Below are 19,381 nucleotides of genomic sequence, written 5' to 3'. Positions count from 1 at the left end.
TAAAATGAAGCGAACAAATCACAGCTCGGTTACAAGGTTCCCAATCCGATTCGCGTCCGTAAAACTGTATCCACTTTGTTCTTAAATCTCCGCCGGGAGGAAATTTATGAAATTTGATATTTAATCCAAGCTTTTTGGCCTTAGATGGGCCATTATTGCAATAAATCACTGAACAGCTACAAGGCATGACGAAAACACTTTTAACTTCCTGCTTCCTGCGATAAAAACTGGAACAACTGCAAAATCAAATGTAAACAAACCCCAACGTAAACAAACCCCAAATCTGGGGACCTTACGTCAACTCGCAAAACGTCAAAATGCTCTATATTCCACCACCTGATCTTCTTCAATCCACCTTGCCGGTGGGTATCGAACTTCACAGACAGAATCCACTGTCAGAGCGTTTCTACATACACCGAGAAAGCAGCTGAGAAAATAACTGACAGCATGCTTTGACAGCGGCTGACAGCATTTTCGGTGAGAGAATTCTCCTCGGCATGCAAAGAACGATGGAGCTGAGAAAAATTGAATTGGTAGTTTATGGCGAACGATCAATTATAGTTTGCATTTTTGCCGTCTAATAATCGTAGAAATATTATTAAAAAGTAAAATAAACTTTTTTGACTTCATTTTAGCGATTAAAATGGATTTTTTCAACATCATTTTAAAAGTCTCATCTCGGCGCTTTTCAGAGCTTCTACACACACCAGCGTGAGAAACCGGTTGTCAATTCTCTCACAGCCATCTCTCAGCTGCAGTCTCGGTGTATGTAGAAACGCTCTCAGAGCGTTTCTACATACACCGAGAATGCAGCTGAGAAAATAACTGACAGCATGCTTTGACAGCGACTGACAGCATTTTCGGTGAGAGAATTCTCCTCGGCATGCAAAGAACGATGGAGCTGAGAAACAAATGAATTGGCAGTTTATAGCGATCGATCAATTTTAGTTTGCATTTTTGCCGTCTAATAATCGGAGAAATATTATTAAAAAGTAAAAGAAACTTTTTTGACTTCATTTTAGCGATTAAAATGGATTTTTTCAACATCATTTTAAAAGTCTCGGTGTAGTCTGTAGCTGTAGCTGTAGTCTCGGTGTATGTAGAAACGCCCTCATGTTCGACTCGAGATTTGTCCAAGGTGGATTAACCTTCATTTCTATAACCACCTACCCGGGTATGTTTTGCTTATTCTTTTTATTATAACTTTTTACTGGATTATCGAATCGATCCAAAAAAATTAGAATGCCTAGAGAAACATGTTTTAAAAAAGTGGTAAAAAATTCAGAATTTTAAATTTTTTTTAAATGTGCTTTAAAAAATAAAATCAACTTTTACCCCTAACTTCTATAACCACCTACCCGGGTAGGTAATACATACCCAAGTGCCACAAATCCACTAAACGACCACTAAACGGCTTCTAAACGCCTCAAATTCTCTACCTAAACGGAATATAGAAAGACTTCGTTTAGCAGACGGCAAACGACTCATGCATTCTAAAAATAGCAAAAAAGCTGGTGGCGCCATCTGTTTGTGGGATACCCCAACCTGTGGAGCTTCCTCGCTTGGAGGAGAGCTTTCTCATTTCCTCTGTACTGTTGTATGGTTTCGCATTGAAGTTATGCATCGCTAGAACTTGAACAGCGATACGATTGTTTAAATACTAAACTCCAACGGAAACCACCAGTACTGAAGCAAGTGAGATTTGAGTAATGGTCGTTGGTGTTGATACCCACGTATCTGACCACACGACCATTCATATAGATTTTTGCTCAGAAAGTTAGAAGGCTATATAGGTCATTATAAGATGAAACTTGTCGAAACACATTGCAAGAAAAGGATAGCAATATAATGATGAGTTGTAATACGCCATCTATTGATCAAACCAATGAAGCTGTGAAGCTTTCATTTTTTTCCTATGGATATTCAATTTTCCAGTCGTTTAAGCTTAATCTGTGGCGCTTGGGTACAATAAAGGATTTTGGTTTGAATTAGTCGCTAATTTTGTAATGATTTGTATAGCAATGCATGTAGTTATATTTATAGAATCGGAGAGATCAAGTAGCCTTTGACGGGTATACACCGTATTTTTTGTGCTCCCGAAAAATCGCTTACAAAACCGGTTTTGTTTGAATTTGATTTTATTTTAACCTCTTCTTCGATTATGTCGGGGAAGGGGAAAAAACATACGAAACGTGTAAGAGACGACTCTAGTGAATCGGACTCCGAGGAATCGAAATGCTCCGTGCGGCGTGTCTCTTCCTTGGATGCTGCTAGCAAGAGGATGGCAGTTGACCTGCCAGAAAACAATAAGAGTGTAATTGAAACCTGCACCTCTGATACCATGGATCAAGAGGCAATTCGTAGTGAATTTACTGTAGTAACTCGTCGGAAGAAAAATAACTCCATTCGAATGTCTACTGATAAAACATCCACCGGCCTGTCGGTCAATCCACCTGCAGTACCTACCGCTCCATTGGCAGGTCAAAATGTAAGTACGTCCCCTGGACCAACTTACAAACCACCACCAATTGTTGTGAAAACAATATCCATTACTGAGCTTCGTCCGGAGCTTCAATCACGAGGGTTCAAGCCGAAATTCCGACTCAGTGGAATTGGTACTTCAATCATCGCGTGTTCGAAGACTGAATATGACGATATTATAAAATACCTGCATGAGCGCAAGGCTGAATTTTTCACCCATGATGCCAAACAAGATCGTCCATTCAAGGCCGTTCTACGAGGACTTCCAGAAATGGAAATTCACGAAATAGAAGAAGAACTCCGGGGAGTTTACCAACTAGACGTCATCGAGACGTTTGAAATTAAAAGGCGCATTAATACAATTCATTCCAGGTTGTATCTTGTGCATTTTAAGCGTGGAACCTGTTCACTGAAAAAATTGGAGATGGTCCGAACCATTCAACAAGTAATTATTAGATGGGAACCGTACCGTGGAAATAAAAAGGGTCCAACGCAGTGTCACCGATGCCAGGACTTCGGTCACGGTACGCGGCACTGCAACATCAATCCACGATGTGCTCTATGTGCAGGTCAGCACATCACTGACATCTGTCCAACCAAAGATCAGCAGGAAGCATTGAAATGTTCAAACTGCGCGGGCCCTCACCGAGCTGATGATCAAACCTGCCCTCGCCGAACCAAGTATGTAGAGATTAGACAACAAGCGTCTCGTCGTCAGACACAACATAAGAACTTGCCAAACCTGGGTATTCGGCCTATAAATTTGAAACCACTAGCTTCAGCTCCACCAGCAATAACATCTATTCCAGTGACACCGTCTCCCACCATTCGACCGTCACCTCCCCAGAGCAGTATAGTGTTACCATCAAATCGTACTGTACCAGAAGTAACACGCTCCCCACCTGGCTTCATCACACTCGCGCAACGTTTGGAGAATGCGCGAAACGCCCCAGACGTATCAACGTCTGCTGCTGATGGGGAACTTTTTTCTATGGAAGAGCTTTTTAACATTTTTAAAAAGATGATATCGAAGATCCGTCTATGCCGCAACAAGACTGAGCAACTCGCCGTTATCGGAGAATTACTCATGCTTAATGGATAATCTCCGAATTGTGTTATGGAACGCGCAGTCGGTGAGGGCTAAAAAAATTCCTTTAAGCGATTTTCTTCATCGGTATCGCATTGATATCGCACTTATTGTTGAAACTCACCTGAAACCTGAACTCAGCTTTTATCGTAGCGATTTTTCCATCCATCGACTTGACCGCATCAGTTCCCGTGGTGGAGGGGTAGCTATTGCTGTGCGTCATGGAATACGTCATTTACTTCTACCTGATTTCAACACAATGATGATTGAGTCACTAGGAGTTCAAGTTTCAACCAGTGCTGGGTCAGTTTGTATTATTGCAGCCTATTGCCCAAAACAGTGCTCCAACAACACAGCACCAGCGCTACGGAGAGATCTCCATACTCTGACACACCTCAACATGCGGACGATTATCGGTGGAGACCTGAATGCTCGTCATAGGTTATGGAATAACATTCGCGAAAACGCTAATGGTAGAGTTTTAACTGACATTGCCCAAGAGGGGAGCTTCATTATCGAGTACCCTGACCAACCAACATGTATACCACCTCGTGGGGCTCCCAGCACGTTGGATTTATTTCTGACCAACACTGTGATCTTGAAACCATCAACAATTGAAGAATTGTATTCAGATCACTTTCCAATTATAACTGAGTTTGGTTTTGAGACATCCCGCGCACCACCAATGAGTCGCAAAAACTATCAAAATGTTGATTGGGACCGATTTGGTGTATTGGTTGACCGAGGCATTTCATCAATCGAAATACTTCAGTCACCAATGGCAATTGAATCTGCCATTACTATGTTGACGAACTCCATCAAAACAGCTATAAATATATGTGTCCCTAATATCAGAGTACGTGGAGAACTCATCACCCTGGATGATCATACTCATCAACTGATCCAACGTCGAAATACACTTCGACGTCAATTCCAAAGAAGTGGAGACCAGCATTTAAAACAACAAGCGACTATGCTCTCGCACATCATCTCAAACCGAGTCGCTATAATCCGCAACACAAACTTTGCTAGGAAAGTTGAGCAACTCCCAGCACATTCACCTGCCTTTTGGAAGATGGCGAAATTATTGAAGGAAAAACCTCGTCCGATACCACCATTAAAGAGCGCCACTTTTGATAAACTGCTTATTACCCCTATTGAAAAGATCAACGCTCTTGCTGAACAATTTGCTGCGGCTCATCGTATTGGACTCTCGATCAATAGTCCCCATGATAGTGATGTCTTTGCATCCAACACTGCAATTGATAACGTACCACCAACTTTACCACCTGAACAACGTGTTACAGTCACAGAGATCGAAGCTGCCATCAAACGTCTTCGGAACATGAAAGCTCCAGGCTTTGATGGCATTTTCAACATCTGCCTTAAACGTCTGAATATCCGAGCTCTGTCATTGCTGATGAATATATTCAATGGTTGCCTTGAACTAAACATTTTCCCACAATCCTGGAAAAGTGGTAAAGTGATCCCGATTCTCAAGCCCGGTAAAGATCCCACACAACCTTCCAGCTATCGTCCGATCAGCCTGCTGAGTTCTTTTGGCAAACTGTTTGAAACGATGATCTTCTGGAGACTGCGAACCATTGTCAACGAGTCTCAAATCTTACCACCACAACAGTTTGGTTTTCGGCCTGGTCATTCAACAACTCACCAACTAATCCGCCTACAAAATGCTTTATTAGAGAACAAGCGTATCTCAAGATCCACTGCAATCGTGATGCTAGATGTAGAGAAGGCGTTCGACAACGTATGGCATGATGGGCTCATCCACAAGCTCCTTCAGTACCAACTTCCATTATACCTGATTAAAATGATCAAGAATTATTTGCATCAGCGCACCTTTCAAGTTGTCCTTGGGCCATATGTATCTGAGGTGCAACGTATTCCAGCTGGCGTACCACAAGGCAGTATTTTGGGGCCGCTTCTATATTTGCTGTTTACGGCGGATCTTCCTGTTCTTCCGAACGGCACTGAGTTGTTTCTATTCGCAGACGACACGGCTATTGCTTCAAAAGGTAGAACACCAGCAGAACTAAGGCGTAGTGCGCAACGATCCTTGGACATCTTGCAAGACTATGCTTCTGAATGGAAGATACGAATTAATAATACCAAGACACAAGCCATGATTGTCCCCCATCGCTTAAGACATAAACTAGTGAAACCCACTACTCATCAACTAGTTGTAGGAGGAATATCAATCCCTTGGCTTCAGAAAGTGAAATATCTTGGTCTTATCATTGATAACAAGCTCCTATATAACCATCACACTAAGGAACTTTCAACTCGAATGATCACACTACTGAAAAAACTTTACCCTTTGCTGAATCGTAATTCCCGACTGTGTCTAAAAAACAAAATTGCTGTATATAAGCAGTTAATCTTACCAGCGGCAACGTACGGCATCCCTGTATGGCAACGTAGTGCTTACACAAACATCCGCAAAGTTCAGGTGGGATTAAATCGTTTTTTACGTCTAATCGCAAATGCCCCACGCTGGATGAGGCTCGAAGAATTGTACGATTCAACCGGCACTAAACCTCTAACTGAAATCGCCTATGAAATGACAGAACGGATCAAAGAAAAAACCCAACAATCTGAGTTCCTTCTTCTAAGGGCTCTTTTTGATGTAAATAATAGTTCATAATTTATGTTTTTGTTAGGTTAGGTTAGATTAAGTTAACAAATGGCAAATGCCTTACATTGTTTAATCCTAAATGAAAAGCTAAACTGTCTCTTGACAAATTTGAATTTGGCGATGAAAAGCGATGACGCTAAATCTCGCAATCTCTCATCTTGTAATTATATAAAATATTTAAAATAAACAAATTTAATTAAATTATAGAATCTATTCCAAAAGTTTTCTAGCTCTTAATATTCTTCTAAAGTCACATAGAATAAATGATTGCCCCGACAGTCGGGAAGACATGGCGGTGTATTAGTGTCAGTTGAACTAATTGCTTTGCATTCAATTTATGTAACTGAAAGCCATACTTCATAAATTTATAACATGAAAACAAGTATTGTTATTATAGCTGCATAGTATAAGTTAAACAATAAATTTTTTGACCAATAAAATTACAAATTCCCTTATAAAATGTATTACCTACCCGGGTAGGTGGTCATAAAGATGAGGGTGTATTTTTGGTCATAGAAACAAAGGTTAAAAATATCAGATGGTGGTTAAGGGCCTTTGAGGGGTCGCCATAGTTGAGGGACTTAACGTCATTTTAACCTTTAAGTTGGCAACGGGATAACCGGGTATTTTTTTCAACTTCGAACTGCAATAACTTTTGATTCATTGCTTTTATTCACCTGAAATTTTCCGTAGCCTCCCAACTTTTAATTTATCATTTTTTGGTGTATAAGTTGTAATTTTAAACAGCCTGTAAGTATTTTATTTTGATTTTTTTTTTAACTTTACCACGTAAGTTGGCAACCAGCATACCCGGTATTCATATGTTGTGTACAGAAACGGTGCAGTGTAAGGCCCGTGTCTGTGCTCCATCGGATGCGATTTTATCGGAAGGCCTGTCAAAATTATATGGGATTTGACAGATAACGTCGGACGTGCGATTTCGTCGTACGACGGAATAAAAAAAAATTGATTTCGTCGGACGCCGCATCCGATTGTATCTGTCAAAAAATGTGTGATATTTTGTAGGAACAATCTCAACTTAATTTTTCATAATCGTTATATTATTAAAATCATCCAAATAATCGCAATATTATACAAAAAGCGTTTGACAGCACGTGCGATAAAATCGCATGCGATGGAGCACAGACACGGGCCTAACCGCGACTCGATGCTGTCATGCAACTGACAGCATCCGACGTCCGAATGGCCGTTAAGGGCGGTGGCAACGCTTATCCGATGCGATTTTATCGGACGCTTCTGTCAAACGCTATTTCGGCTCATATTGCGAAAATTTGAATGGTTAACCATTATAAAAAATAATTTCATATTGTTCCTACATAACCTGCATGATTCCGTCCGAATGGCCGTTAAGGCGGTGGCAACGCTTATCCGATGCGATTTTATCGGACGCTTCTGTCAAACGCTATTTCGGCTCATATTGCGAAAATTTGAATGGTTTAACCATTATAAAAAATAATTTCATATTGTTCCTACATAACCTGCATGACATAATCTGCATGCATAACAGATAAAATCGGATGCGACGATCCGACGGAATCAAAAATTTTTGATTCCGTCGTACGACGAATCGCACGTCCGACGTTATCTGTCAAATCCATAAATTTCGTCCGATAAAATCGCATCGGATGAGCGCTGCCACGGGCCTAAGGGTTTCGGGAGCGATCGGGCTACCGAGGGTCGGCACTCGATCATAGGCTGCGACCCGACACACACAACAGTCTTGTAGCATATATATATATATATATATATATATATATATATATATATATATATATATATATATATATATATATATATATATATATATATATATATATATATATATATATATATATATTATATTATATTAGAATATAGTGATTGATACAGAAGAGCCGCGTGTGTCCTTTAATATCCTCAATTGTGCACCAGTCCGAAACACAAAACCATACATTTTGTATGGAGAATGACGTTTCTCTTCTTCCTTTTTTCGTATTGTGCTTATTTTCGAGTCAAATTCAAGCGACTCCTAATTTCAATTTGACCGTTAGTTTTATCATAAAATGAAAAAACTTAATGAATAAATGAAATAGAAGAGAATATATGGTCGGTATTACTTGCTTACAGCATTAAAATATAGAAAGCATTGTTTACCTATGAAAATCGTTAATGTTTTGCACCAAAACGTGTAGAATACTTTAGACGGTACTTTAGATCGACGGTACTTTGCGGAACTATGGAGCTTTTTAACCTTTAAGTTGGCAACCGGCTACCCGGGTATTTTTTTCAACTTCGAACTGCAATAACTTTTGATTCATTGCTTTTATTGACCTGAAATTTTCCGTAGCCTCCCAACTTTTAATTTATGATTTTTTGGTGCATAAGTTGTAATTTTAAACAGGCTGTAAGTATTTTATTTTGATTTTTTTTAACTTTACCACGTAAGTTGGCAACCAGCATACCCGGGTATTCCATACATTTTGTATGAAGAATGACGTTTCTCTTCTTCCTCTTTTCGTATTGTGCTTATTTTTGAGTCAAAATCAAGCGATTCCAAATTTCAATTTGACCGTTATTTTAATCAAAAAAATGAAAAAACTTAATTAATAAATGAAATAGAAGAGAATATATGGTCGGCATTACTTGCTTACAGCATTAAAATATAGAAAGCATTGTTTACCTATGAAAATCGTTAATTTTTTGCATCAAAACGTGTGGAATACCCGGGTATGCCGGTTGCCAAATTACGTGTGTAAATCTGGTTGCCAACTCTACGGTTAACAGGCACATGGCACTCTTTGGAACTTTGCGGCTGATTAGCACTATGTGTAAGGTTCAAGCCCAAATAGCCAGAATTGCTTAAGCAGCTCATTTTGGCACGCTAAAGATCGCTGCTCTAATTCGCCTTTTGCAGTAGATAAACAGCATCAAAGTTCTAGGTGGGTCTTTCAAACAGCGCTTTAACAGCTTCCCTATGCTACGGTGCCGGGGATTATTTTTCTTTGTGTTTTATTTTCAAGCAAGCGTCATCGATGAAATAAACAACAGGATTTGTTTTGTTTGTGAACATGTGTATATTTTTAAATCCTTAATATCCATGGATTATACAAAATGTAACACAATTTACTGTACAATCATAATCACCTCACTCAATATTACTCCTTCAATTAACTAGCTTGGGCAGCAGCAAGTCAATCATCTCGACGGCACCAGTCTTTGACACTTTGACAGGAGTCACCTCGTACCGATGTCATGTATTAAAAAGCTATAAAGTTCCACCAAGTTCGGTACACACTCTTAACAAGCCTTAAGGTTCTATCATGAACTCTACACATAGTGCTAATCAGCCGCAAAGTTCCAAAGAGTACCATGTGCCTGTTAAAAAGCTCCATAGTTCCGCAAAGTACCGTCTATCTCTTAATCAGCCACAAAGTACGATATCGGAACGAATTTTCATTAAACAGCCCCAAATCAGCTATAAAGTACCAGCTGGCTATTTTGGTGATGGAACTTGAAGGCTTGTTAAGAAAGGGTACTGAACTTGGTGGAACTTTATAGCTTTTTAATGCATGACATCGGTACAAGGTGGCTCTTGTCAAAGTGTCAAAGATGGACGGCGGCAATAATCTCATTGCTGCTGCACAAGTTAGATTCGTTAATTGAAGAATGAATATTGAGTGAAGTGATTGTGAATTATCAGTAAATTGTGTAAAATTTTGTGTAATTCATCAATACAAAGGATTTAAAAATATACATATGTGTTTAAACGAAACAAATCTTGTTATTTATTTCATCGATGACGCTTGCTTGAAAATAAAACACAAAGAAAAATAATCCCTGGCATCGTGGCATAAGGAAGCTGCTAAGGCGCTGTTTGAAAGACCCACCTAGAACTTTGATGCTGTTTATCTACTGCAAAAGGCGAATTAGAGCAGCGATCTTTAGCGTGCCAAAATGAGCTGCTTAAGAAATTCTGGCTATTTGGGACCATATGTAGTTCTTTCGAATTCTGATCGAATATCGGTTTACAATAGCGCACACTTAAACTCAAATTTTATAACCAATAATAGTATGTAATATTCTTACTTAAAATTTACTCTTTTAGAATATTTTCCGACTTTTGACCATTCAACTATAGAATTGGAATTCAATGAGTTTTATGAGTGAATAAAAAGTTGTTTTTACAGGAAAATACCGTATTTGCTTTAAACTTCCTACCAATAACTTCTAAAAATAATCTGGTCACTCCGCGCCAGCAACCGGCCTGCTGAAATCAATTGCTCCTAGTCAATAATCCATTGCTCGTAATCCAACATAGAGGATGCTAGTCAAGAATCTATTGCGACTATTCAAAAAAAGTATGCTACCAAGGACCGTGAAGATATCAGGTCAAGTTATAAGCTCGTTTTGACAGCTAGGTGGAAGAAGAATCGACGAAGAAAACTGGCAGTTAGTTTTCCGCGTTTGGCGAACGCTTCAAGTTCTCGAAGGAAAATTTCCATTTTAATTCACGGGCTGTGTTCTAATAAACTAAAATATTCACCCAAATTGATCTCCACCAAATATTGACCATGCAAAACGTAAACAATCCATCAATACATATACAAGCGGAAAACCATCTGTCAAAATCGGAGCCCAGGGGGGGGGGGGATCGCCAAAAGCGCTATAACTACACCTCATTATATATTCCACCTTGGCTGGGACTTTTTTCCGGTCCCAAATACCAAGGTCCTTGAAAGAGAACAGGTCGAAGCGCTTAGAGTAAATTGACAGAAAGCCATGGGAAAATTTTGGCAGTTAAAGTGAACATTGGGCCTGATCGCCAACGAAAGTCGATAAAATTTATCCGATCGGTTAATATGCTCGAATCCACTGGTGGAATTTATTTTCCACCAGTGGATAATTTCTCCACTGGTGGATAACTCTTTCCGATTTGAGTAGCCATTGGTTTTGCCTATCTGTAAATCACACTTTTGTTTACATTTAGAGGTGTTGTTTTGCGGAATGAATAGAATAATAAATTTGGCTTATTTACGGACCATCTAGTGAAAAATCCACACCAGAAGCGGCCTTAGACAGTACCGACTGTTAACCTGTTCAAACAATCCGGGTAAAGTGTAAAACGGGTTGTTGGCTGAACAAGTCTAAATGAAATAAAATCGTATGAACTGGAGGACGAGGCTTGAATCCTTTCTGAACTAGCCGCCTTCGCTGACCCTTTTCCTGTGCCATGTACCAAGTGCGCCCATCAACTCCAGCCACCGCGAACGTTGGATCCGTAAACGTCCGTATTTTACGCTCTCGTGCAAAAATATTTTGAAACAACGCGGTACAATTATTCCGTGCAATAACGAGTGTCCGAAGCCGCTCATGGTCTCTCGGCCTCGCCAGTCCATTATCCTGGCCTTAACGACTGACGCTACCAAGTCATCTGGCCACTTAAATTAAAACCTACAACGCCCCCTCCGCAATGACGGATTTAACGGTAAGCGGACTGAGTGGTCGCGGGAAGCTCCGTGGATATAAAGTCCAGTTATATGGTGTGTACAGTACTCTCATCGCGGGCCTCCGTGAACGATAGAGGCTCCATGGACGAAGGGACTCAAAGACTACAGGTTGCCCATATATGAAGGATACCGACCAATACCTCCCACTCCCCCAAGAAAAAAAAAATCAAGTGTATTTGATTCAAAGCCAAGTGACGAAATCTTGAACTATAAAAACTGGATACCTGTTATAAACCTAAATTTATGTGTTTAATTGTTTATAAAAACAGATACAGAACACATAAATTGTTTATTGTATTGAACCGAAATAACTCAAACAGCGATAAAACATCCTTTTTTGTGAGATGATAAACATGGTTTTTAATATTATTTAGTTTTCCACTGCTATATCAACTGGGGAGGAGCAGTAGATATGGCTAACCGACTGAAATGGTTTTTATTTTATGAAGTTTTCAACTGCATATCCCACTGCTCGACTTTTTAACCATGTTGCTATGGCGGTAAACACCATTCCACTCCACTGCCAAACCGATCGGTTAGCGAAGATTCTGATTGAGAAAACGCAATTGGATAACATTGGAATTTTGCTAACCGATCGACTAAATTATCCACTCCGTTATCGACTTTCGTTCCCGATCAGGCCCATTGTTTATGTTTAGCGATGGACGTTGCTATGGAGTGAATGAGAGTTTTGTTCAGCATTTTACATTCAATTCGTGTTAGAATATTTGAAGAATTAGAATCCACTTAGAATATTACATGACTGATACAATCCAAGGATCTCATTTATCATTCGTAGCCGGATTATAAGTAAATGACGGTATGCATATTGTACCAGTGTGTGCCGATTGGATGTTTCATTTTACTCACAGTGTTCAATTGAAAGTAAAAAGGACTTCTTTAACCCAGTTGAACATGTTAAACTTTCCTTTTTCCAGCAGGACCGTTGCAAATGGTAGTGGTTTGTGGTCACGGAATGGCAAACAATGAAAAAGGTTATCAATGTTTCTGGATACAGAGTAGACTGCAATTACTTCTCCTTTATTGTCCAGAAGTGATTGACCGCAAGAAATTTAACCAATATAACCTTCCTAATAGTAAATTCGTCCACTTTTGCGCGTTAACTATTAGCCGTTTGTTTGTAAATACTTTTTCATGAAACTGTCAAAAGCGTGCTAAAAATGGCAACCTAGCAACGGGCTTTGCATCGACCTGTTCTCCTTAATAGATCTTGCCAAATACAGTCGTATCTCGGGGGACACCTGTACTGTCATTTCTCGATTGGCATTTAACTGTCAAACTAAGACTTTGGCACAAAAATACCTCTCGTACGTGTAATAAGGCAAAAGAATTGTTCCGTCACCTTTCACATTTATTATTTAATTTATTGAATTTCCTGGCTTTATCCGAAAGATTCATTCGTTGTTTCTCATTTTTGTTGTTTTTATTCATCATTATCAAGAAATCCAATACGTTCTCTCGACATTAGCTGGCATCGCGAAAGAAATGGTTCAAAATTAACAGTCGTTAAAAACTAACCAGAGTCGTTTAAAATTGCTAGAATTTGGCATTAAACAAACGACTGTCAAGAGCGTATGCGATACAAATTAACAGTCGTTTAATTATACTGCTCGATTTTTTCCCCGTGTTTTCCTATATGCGATATCGAGCAGTCGTTAACTGTTTTGACGATCGTTTATTTTAACAGAAATGAACAACAAATGAACTCGGTTAAACCAAAATGAACTTTAAACGACTGTTAAAATGTGTTCATTTATTCGCGATGCCGGCTATTGTCAGCAAAAATCTACTCTCGACCCAAGCGAAATTTTTCGGGGATAATGAACACAAACTCATGCCATCTCTTTCTATTCATCAGCCCTACTCTCTCACACGCATCGATGAACTTTTACACATCTCTTTGTTCATTGTACTATATTTGAAGGGTTTAAAAGTGATAGATAACAATTCATGTTCATGAACTAGTTATGGTCAAATGTTAATGGTGTAATGTTTGTACCATGGTCGACCTGAGTTCAATTCCATTTTTTTTGTTTTTTTTTTAATGATTTAAAGTTTTATTTAATTTTTAAAACATCCAGCTCCAATAACTTCAAACCCATTTACTCATTGTTAGAAATGCGTGTTTAATAGTTAATCTGTTATTTTTATTGTTTTATTTATTTCTTTTAATTCTTTTAGTATCAGTACCCCTTCATACAACCAAACCAGTAAATAGCACGATAATGAATAATAATATGGTGGCGCAACTGGCAAAGTGATTCGAAGTAGAACTAGCGATGTGGTTGGTAGCATCAAGGATGAAGCATGATCATGAGTGGAGGGAGTGAATCCGAATGTTCATTTCTATTTTTAGCTCTTTTTTGCATGGGTTCATCTTTCACGTGTGTTCACTATCCCCGAAAATGATCTGTATTTCGTTGGTCTTTTCGGGGATAATTCGTTAACGAATTATCCCCGAAAAGACCAGCGAAAACCAGCGTGGTCGGGAGCTTGGGGAGCAAATCGGAATTGAGCATGCCGTATTCCGATTTTCCGACTGCCATCTATCTGTCAAACCTTGTTTGAAGGATAGATTCCAAAATCAAATGACAGTATTTTCCTTCGTCTTACCGTTCAAATAGACATACAGCGACAACGTCGCGCGCGACGACGTCGCGTGCGACAAAAAGTAACTCAATTTTGCAAACAGAGCTACTCGTCTCGCGCGACATTTTTGCTTTATTCGAAATAATCGAATTATCCAGTTTGTTCACAAGCAAGATTGATACCAAACACAAAAAAAAGGTTTGAACACATTTAAACCCATTTTTGGGTGTTTTCAAATATAAACCAAGTTAGTTGACTGAGCCAAATGTGCTACTTTGATCTACACGGAGTGACATTATGAGCTATTTTTTGTCGCGCGCGACGTTGTCGCTTTTTGTCTATTTCAACGGTTATAAGGCCTTAAAACACGTAAAGTCCCTCAACTATGGCGACCCCCGAAAGGCCCTTTTCCAGCACCTGATATTTTTAAACCACCTTGATTTTATGAGACGGTGTAAACCGTATCTGGAAGTCTGTCAAAATTTACGATTGATCCAGCTATGTTTCAATAGGTAAATACATTCACAAATCCAAGCTTTGAGCGTATGTGTGGTGTGATATGGTCTTGTGACCAGAGCAATCTAAAATTTTGCTACTCGTGAATTTTATTTGCGTGTGTACGGTTCGCTTTTATAAATTAAGGTTTTAATAATTTTTCGAGAGAAATCTGCAGTTCGCACGATGTCATCCAAGGATAGGATTCCAATTTTCCCATCTCGCGGGTAGATATGTTTTGCCTTAGAAGAAAATATTCTCTGCTGAAATAATTTTCTTAATGATCTTTTTATTTCTATTTGCTTGCAGCGCACAAATGCAAATGAAAGCTCGTCTTGCAGGCGCTCACAAGGGCCACGGACTGCTAAAAAAAAAGGCTGATGCTCTACAGATGCGTTTCCGAATGATTTTAAGCAAGATAATCGAGGTAATATGCATTTTATTCATACTCTATACAAAACTTCCGTTTAATCGTTTTCTGCTATTCTGCTTACTTAACAGACTAAAACACTTATGGGTGAAGTTATGAAAGAAGCCGCTTTCTCTCTGGCAGAAGCAAAATTTGCCTCTGGCGATTTTAACCAGGTTGTTCTGCAGAATGTTACCAAAGCGCAAATTAAGATACGAACTAAGAAGGATAACGTTGCTGGAGTAACTCTACCAGTTTTTGAATCCTACCAAGATGGCTCGGACACATACGAATTGACTGGATTAGCAAAGGGTGGCCAACAACTTCAGAAATTAAAAAAGAATTACCAGAGTGCTGTAAAATTGTTGGTAGAACTGGCATCGCTTCAAACATCTTTCGTTACTTTAGATGAGGTGATTAAAATCACTAATCGTCGAGTAAATGCTATTGAACATGGTATGATGTGATGGAAATTTGGTTAGTAGCTTAATTGACATCATATGCCGTTTTTGCTTTATTACAGTGATTATTCCAAGAATTGATCGTACTTTGGCTTACATCATCTCCGAGCTAGACGAATTGGAACGTGAGGAATTTTACCGTTTGAAGAAAATTCAGGTACGAATAGTTGATCTACCTGAAGTTATTTTTACTTTACAATTACACTTAATTTTCGGTTTTTGTTATATCATCACATCAGGACAAAAAACGTATTGCGAAGAAAAAAGCTGAGGAGAAGAGAGCAGCACTGTTACAAGAAGGTGTAGATGTACGCAGTCAAGCCAACATTCTTGACGAAGGCGATGATGATATCCTGTTTTAGAACAATAACACCGCCATTCCAGCATCAATATGATTTCGACTACAAGCCTCTTAAAGTTGATTGCGAACTGCTGGTTCATTTACAGATATATTGGTGCAAATCCCTTTGGAATTATTACATGTTTCCAATATCTATCTAGATATGATTTTTCTGCATGCGTTTGCGATTGTATTAGTGACGGTAGGGATTTAATCAATGGATTGCGATTGAGAAGTGGGACATAATAAATGCGCAAGATTCAACCTAGTTACACATATGCTTCCACAACTCGATAATCGTTCAATTGCACATGTTATAGTCTTAAATAAAAAGGATAAAATGGATGTGATTAAAAGTGAGCTACTTTTTATTTTATTCAACAGACTGACATGTACATACGATGGTTGGTATTCGAAATCGGACACTATTTCCGAATTCCCAACCGAGGCCGGTTGCTCTTTCTGCTTTGTGATGCATCTACAGTGAACTCTCTCTAATTTAGGACCTCTCTTATTTGAACATTACAGGGTTTTACAAGCTATTTTGCAATGTGTGCTGCATAATTTGTCGAGCACAAAATTCACTTTGATCCCTAGTGCGTATTTGGACTGGTCCATTGTTAATTTTATCCCGCCCAAGTTTAGTTATGACAGCCCGATCAAGGTGCAGGTTATCCTATGTTTTCTACATTATTTTACGCATTTTGACACATACATTTTCAAAAGCTAATTTCTCAGTGAATAAAACGAGCTATGGGTTAAACGACACATCATTTTAAAGCTTAAGTCTTCATCTTTCTGTTTGCGCGCATAACATGCAGAGTGGCCAGATTATTTTCGCGGTTTTCGGTAGGCGCATCAAATTTTATCGGTAGTTTTCGGTAGGAGTTAAAGATTATTTCGGTAGTTTTCGGTAGGCTTTGAAGTGTTGAGCGGGGGGGGGGGGGGGGTTGTCGGAGATGGAAGCTAATCTGTCCCATGAAGAGCAGCAGCACGAGAAAATAACATCTTTCATTTATTTAAAGGAGATAGTTTAGATTTGGTTCATAGCGATCACATGAGGCCTTTCTGAAGTGTCGATCTGAAAATTGTACTAGGGAATTTAACCCAACAAATGATTGGGACGCTCTAGCAGCAATCGAACGCGACATCGAACATGAAAAATATATTGGATTTTACATGATCGATGTGATAACCCACAAATCGAACATGTGATGTCCTATACATTTTTCATGTTCGATGTCGTATATACTTCCAACGGAACAAAAGTAGAGAGCTTGGAGCAGCATAATCGTTTGTCTCCCTCTAACCTCTATAAAACGCTTGCTTGCACTCATGCGCGAGCGCTCGAGTATATTCTCTCAGAACTGAGTATTCGCAGTTCAACCCGGTCAGTGAGAATGTATGTGTTCATGTGCAGCGAAATTTGTCTCTGTATCTCATTCCCCCACCCCCAAAAAACCACATTCACTCTCCGCGCACTCTTAAAATTTTGGCGCGCACGCTACGTACAACATAATACAAAAGGTCGTTTTAACCACGCGCACTGATCAAAGTCGCGATGGTTCAATCGGAACGCCGACGCTGCAAGTCAGAGATTTGGTGAGAAAGAAAAAGTTTTTCTGACCATATCACGCGCAACGGACACACATCGTCACATCGACCCTCGTCGATATGGAAGTGATGATCTAAAAATAGATCTGTGGGGCGAGTGAGAAGGGGGAGGGGCGCAGAACAAGAACGTAAGCGTGAGTGAGTCGTCGTGTGTGTGTGTGTGTGTGTGTGTGTGTGTGTGTGTGTGTGTGTGTGTGTGTACACGCGAGAACTCATTTTTTTGCTCTTTCCTGGAACCCACATGTTCTAAATTCTTCCGATTTTAAGCAACAAAATTAGAACGGGAAGTAGAAGGCTACTTCATATTCTACTTTCCTTACTACTTTCGAGCGTTTTGAATCGCTTGGGCTATTGCTGCTAGAGCACCGGGTTACATTATCTGTCAAATTGCATATAAAATTTTATCAGCGCGTTCGATTTCATGAAGTGCAGACACGGGCCTTGTCTCTGTTGTCTCTGTTGAATTTCTGGTTCTTGTTGCTAGTGATTTCCATATAAAGTTTAATAAATTAAATGATTTTGGAAATGGTTATATGACTTTTTGGTCAGTATTACGAAAAAATCTGTGATTTTCGGTAGGATAAATGAAAAATCGGTAGTTTTAGGGGGCTCATCTGTAAATCGGTAGGCATATCAAAAATCGGTAGGAATACAGATAAATCGGTATTTCTGGTCACTCTGATAACATGTGTCAAACTGTGTAAAATAATGTAGAAAACCAAGGTGGAATATAGAGGAGGTGTCTTCTTAGCGTTTGGCATGTTGCCATTTTGAGATTCAGTTTGACAACAGCCGTCGATATTTGTTTACAGGCAGCAGCTACATTATAACGTGTAAAAGTCGATTTATGGAGTGTGGATGCAAAATACGAATTTTTAATGCTAAAAAAATGTGTATTAAACGAAATCAATTCATATATCATATCTAAATACCAGCAACATTCGTCGCATTTGACAACTCCCGTCGATCCTGGTTTTGTGCTTTTTTCTAAAGTCTCGATGCCCAATTGTTCTACATGAGGACACCTCCTTTCTACCCACTTTGGGAAAACCTGCACCTCGATAGGGCTATCAATCTTAAACTTGGGCGGGATAAAATTAACATAGGACCAGTTCAAGTACGCACAATGAGTCAAAGTAAATTTCGTGCGCGACAAAATAAACAGCGCACACTGCAAAATGACTTGTAAAACCCTCTATTGACAGCCCCTTTATTTTCAGTATATTTTTTCTCCACTAATTTTGGAAAATGTCTGAGGCTAGAAATAGACGAGCCGAGAACATCACGGTACCGCGAAAATCGCGTATGACTTGAGCTGTCAATTATGTTATAAAATCTGACAGATAGGCGAGATAATCGCGGTTCGTGTATGCAACCATCCGAGGTCTGATGACGATTGAATGTGCCAAGAAGAAATATTTTTCGATCAATTTGCGAATCACATTGTTTATTTCACATAGTTTATGCAAAATAAAATACAAAATCCATTTCTCGACACGTGTTTTCAAACAACTCCGCCAGAAAAAGTAAAAATAATCGGTTCGCGCTACCGCAAAAATCTCAGTAATACCAAAGTTGGGTATCCCTGCGAAACAGCAGGCACGATTGGAGTTGCGGAAGATTTGACAGCCCAACTGTTCTACAACTGTTCTAAACAAGGCGCGAATTTCGCGGTACCGCGACGATCTCGGTTCGTCTATTTCCAGCCTGAAATCTATATC

At 39.3% G+C, this 19,381-nt stretch overlaps 1 protein-coding gene across 1 annotated transcript; it reads left to right on the top strand.

Annotated features, from left to right (window-relative positions):
- The first annotated feature begins 14,751 nt into the window (after positions 1-14,751).
- Positions 14,752-16,402, top strand: LOC121601833 (V-type proton ATPase subunit D 1). Its single transcript, XM_041930632.1, has 5 exons — positions 14,752-15,063; positions 15,146-15,263; positions 15,338-15,701; positions 15,769-15,863; positions 15,946-16,402. Exons 1-5 carry the CDS (start codon positions 15,023-15,025, stop codon positions 16,066-16,068), a joined length of 741 nt encoding a protein of 246 aa, XP_041786566.1. The 5' UTR covers positions 14,752-15,022; the 3' UTR covers positions 16,069-16,402.
- The last annotated feature ends 2,979 nt before the right edge of the window (positions 16,403-19,381 follow it).

The sequence above is a fragment of the Anopheles merus genome, unplaced genomic scaffold (assembly GCF_017562075.2).
Source record: "Anopheles merus strain MAF unplaced genomic scaffold, AmerM5.1 LNR4000198, whole genome shotgun sequence".
In the NCBI taxonomy this organism is placed as follows: Eukaryota; Metazoa; Arthropoda; class Insecta; order Diptera; family Culicidae; genus Anopheles; species Anopheles merus.
Note: the sequence above shows the minus strand (reverse complement) of the source record. Positions and strands in the feature narration are given on the sequence as shown.

Excerpts from the sequence above, each read along its gene's own strand:
- LOC121601833 (XM_041930632.1), top strand. The coding sequence starts at position 15,023 with ATGTCATCCAAGGATAGGATTCCAATTTTCCCATCTCGCGG. Across the intron at positions 15,264-15,337 it reads TTTTAAGCAAGATAATCGAG|ACTAAAACACTTATGGGTGA; the intron begins GTAATATGCATT and ends CTTACTTAACAG. Across the intron at positions 15,702-15,768 it reads AGTAAATGCTATTGAACATG|TGATTATTCCAAGAATTGAT; the intron begins GTATGATGTGAT and ends GCTTTATTACAG.